At 41.1% G+C, this 3,471-nt stretch overlaps 1 protein-coding gene across 1 annotated transcript; it reads right to left on the bottom strand.

Annotated features, from left to right (window-relative positions):
- Positions 1 to 1,096: 1,096 nt before the first annotated feature.
- Positions 1,097 to 1,453, bottom strand: LOC143034268 (protein GVQW3-like). Its single transcript, XM_076200203.1, has one exon. It carries the CDS (start codon positions 1,451 to 1,453, stop codon positions 1,097 to 1,099), a length of 357 nt encoding a protein of 118 aa, XP_076056318.1.
- Between the last annotated feature and the right edge of the window lie 2,018 nt (positions 1,454 to 3,471).

Genomic DNA, 3,471 nt, shown 5'->3' with positions numbered 1-3,471 from the left:
ACATTTGCACCCAAGTATCTAAAACTATCCACTTCCTCCAGTCGCTCTCCCTTAATGCTCACTTCCAGTCTACTGCCACTTTCTCCCCTTGTACATCTCATCACCTTACTTTTACCCACATTATCTTTAGCTTTTTTCTATCACGTACTCTCCCAAACTCTGCCACCAACTTCCTCAATCCCTCCTCCGATCCTGCCACAAGCGCAGTGTCGTCCGCAAACAACAGCTGGCTCACCTCCTACTTTTCTCCATTTTTTTTAATTATCTCCAATCCCTGACCCACTACCCTTGCATTTACCTCACCACCCCATCCATGTATAAGTTGAACAGCCAGGGCGACATAACACAACCTTGACGAAGTCCCACCTTTACCTCGAACCACTCACTCTCTCCATATCCAATCCTGACACAAGCTCTACTACTCTCATAAAAACTCTTGACAGGTCCCAGAAGCTTTCCTCCTATTCCGTATATCTGCATAACCTCCCACAGTGCCTTTCTGTCTACCACGACGTGACTTCAGAAATCAAGGCTGCATCATCTAGGAAACGCTTTCCTTTCAAAAACAACTTCATGGCTGGGAAAAGTTGAAAGTCAGAGGGTGCAAGGTCAGGAGAGTAGGGGGGATGGGGGAAAATTCATAACCACACGCCCGTGCTTCTGATCTGGCGACATGCGAGTTGTGGACCGGAGCGTTGTCCTGCAGGAGGAGGACACCTTTGCTGATCTTACCCCGCCTTTTGATTTTGATAGTTTCTCTTAAATTCCTCAAAAGTGAAGCATAATAAGCTCCTGTAATTGTGGTACCCTTTGCCAGGAAATCTGTCATCACTACTCCATCCTGGTCCCAGAAGACTGTGAGCATGACCTTGCCAGCGAAGGGCTGCACCCTTGCCTTCTTTGGAGGTGGTGGATCTAAGTGCTTCCATTGCATTGACTGGGCTTTGGTCTTTGGATCATAGTGATGGACCCAGGTTTCATCCTGTGTAATCAGTCTTTTGAAAAACTTTGACTCATCTTCTTGGCACATCTCCAAATTCATCCTCGAGCACACGACGCGTTTTTGCTTCTGGAAAGGTGTGAGTAACCTGGGGATTCATCTGGCAGACACCTTATGCAAATACAAATGATCATGAATGATTGTTTCTACAGAACCTGTACTAATGTTGACCTCTTGGGCTATTTGGCGAATAGTAATGCGTCGATCTTCCAAAATGGCAGCCTCAACTTGACGGACAGATGCCTCATCAATGGCAGAAGGGGGGCGACTAGGTCTGGGAGCTGTTTCCACAGAGTTACGGCCATGTTTGAATTCACGATGCCAGCGTTTTACAAGGTCATAGGATGGGGCATCAACACCATAAGTTTCTTTAATTTCATCAAAAGTCTCCCGTGGTGTGCGTCCTTTCAAATATAAAAACCAGATCACAGCTCGGCATTCAACAGGCTCCATTTCACACCTGACTCAGTTCAAACACCTGTAAATAAAAAAGCACAATTAGTTCTAAGCTCTTATTTTCCACATAACCCATAGAGATATAAATCACTGCACATGCAAAATTTCAGCTAGATTGGACAACTGAAAGGGGGTAAGGGGCATTACTTATTGAACGCCCCTCGTAGATAGATAGATAGATATACGCACACACACATACACACAAACGCGCGCGCACACACACACACACACACACACACACACACACACACACACACACACACACACACACACACACACACACACACACACACACACACACACACACACACACACACACACACACACACACACACACACACACACACACACACACACACATACACACATGGCGCTGTGGTTAGAGCTCTGGCCTGCCACTACGGAGGTCCGGGTTCGATCCTCGCCCGGGGCTGAAATAATATCAGTATCGCAGCGCTGAGGGGTGTTACTCCAACTCTCGTGGGCGGGGAGTTGGGGGTGTGTGTGTGTGCAAGGTCATAGCATTACCCACGAGCTCTGAGCTCTCTTCCAGAAGGGAAATAACTGTCGATCACGAGTCCAACACGTGATCCAAAGACCAAGTGAATACACACACACACACACACACACACACACATACACACACACACACACACACACACACACACAAACACACACACACACACACACACACACACACACACACACACACACACACACACACACACACACACACACACACACACACACACACACACACACACACACACACACACACGATTGAGGTTAAGCTTATAGGCCTATAGTTCAATGCCTTTTTTCATAGTTTTTGTATAGTAAGGGGAAAGTTAGCTAGATTTAACCGTCCTGGGACTTCTCCTGATATGATTGATTTCTTGAATTTAATTTGTAATGGAACAATAATCTCGTCTTTTCATTTCTTTTAAAATTCCCTTCCTCTTTCCCTTTCTTTCTATTCCTTCCCCATCCTCTTTCTTCCTTGCCTATTCTCTCCCCTCCCATTATCTCCTGTTGCCTTCGTTCCTTTCCTTTCCTCTCCCCTCACCTACTCTCCTCTCCCCTCTTCTTCCTTCCTCTTCCCTCCTCTTCCCTCCTCGCCCCTCCTCTCCCTTCCCTATCCTTCCCTATCCTTTCTGTCCTTTCTTACCTCTCCTCTTCCGTCTCCATCCCTCTCCTCCCCTCTTTTCCTCTCCTCTCTCCTCTCCGCTCCTCTCTCATTCTCTCCCTTACTTTGGTGTTTTTTTTTTCATTGTTTATCTTCCCAATTTTCAAACCACCTTTATATATTCTTTTCTTTCCCATTTCCATATATGTTTATCAATTCTTTTTTAGTTCTTTATTGTATCATTATTAATTGATTAATTAATTTATTTATTCATTTACTTTTTATTACTATTATTATTATTATTATTATCATTATTATTATTATTATTATTATTATTATTATTATTATTATTATTATTATTATTATTATTATTATTATTATTATTATTATTATTATTATTATTATTATTATTATTATTATTATTATTATTATTATTATTATTATTATTATTATTATTATTATTATTATTATTATTATTATTATTATTATTATTATTATTATTATTATTTATTATTATTATTATTATTGTTATTATTATTATTATTACTATTATTATTATTATCATTATTATTATTATTATTATTATTTTTTTTTTTTTTGCTGCTGTTTCTTACCTTTGTCACCCTCCCCTATTTGGGCGGGAACTCGTTCTTGTTCTTCCATTTGTTCTTGTTCATCCGCTTTTTTTTTATTAATTCGTATTTTTTCTTTGTTCCTGCCACGTGTAATCCTCAACTCTTCCTCTGCCTTTTCTTTTTTCGTTTGACCTTTCCGGCTTTCCATCCTCCTTGTCTTCTTTCATTCTTGATTCCCTGTTTCAATTTTTCCATCCTTCTTTACTTCCTGGAGCAATATCTCCCTATTTTTTACCCTCTTTTGCTTCCCCCCT

This window comes from Oratosquilla oratoria, chromosome 17 (genome assembly GCF_046742065.1).
Source record: "Oratosquilla oratoria isolate Oo_2021 chromosome 17, ASM4674206v1, whole genome shotgun sequence".
Taxonomy (NCBI): Eukaryota; Metazoa; Arthropoda; class Malacostraca; order Stomatopoda; family Squillidae; genus Oratosquilla; species Oratosquilla oratoria.
Note: the sequence above shows the minus strand (reverse complement) of the source record. Positions and strands in the feature narration are given on the sequence as shown.

Coding starts and splice junctions, on each gene's coding strand:
- LOC143034268 (XM_076200203.1), bottom strand. CDS start 1,453: ATGGAGCCTGTTGAATGCCGAGCTGTGATCTGGTTTTTATATTTGAAA.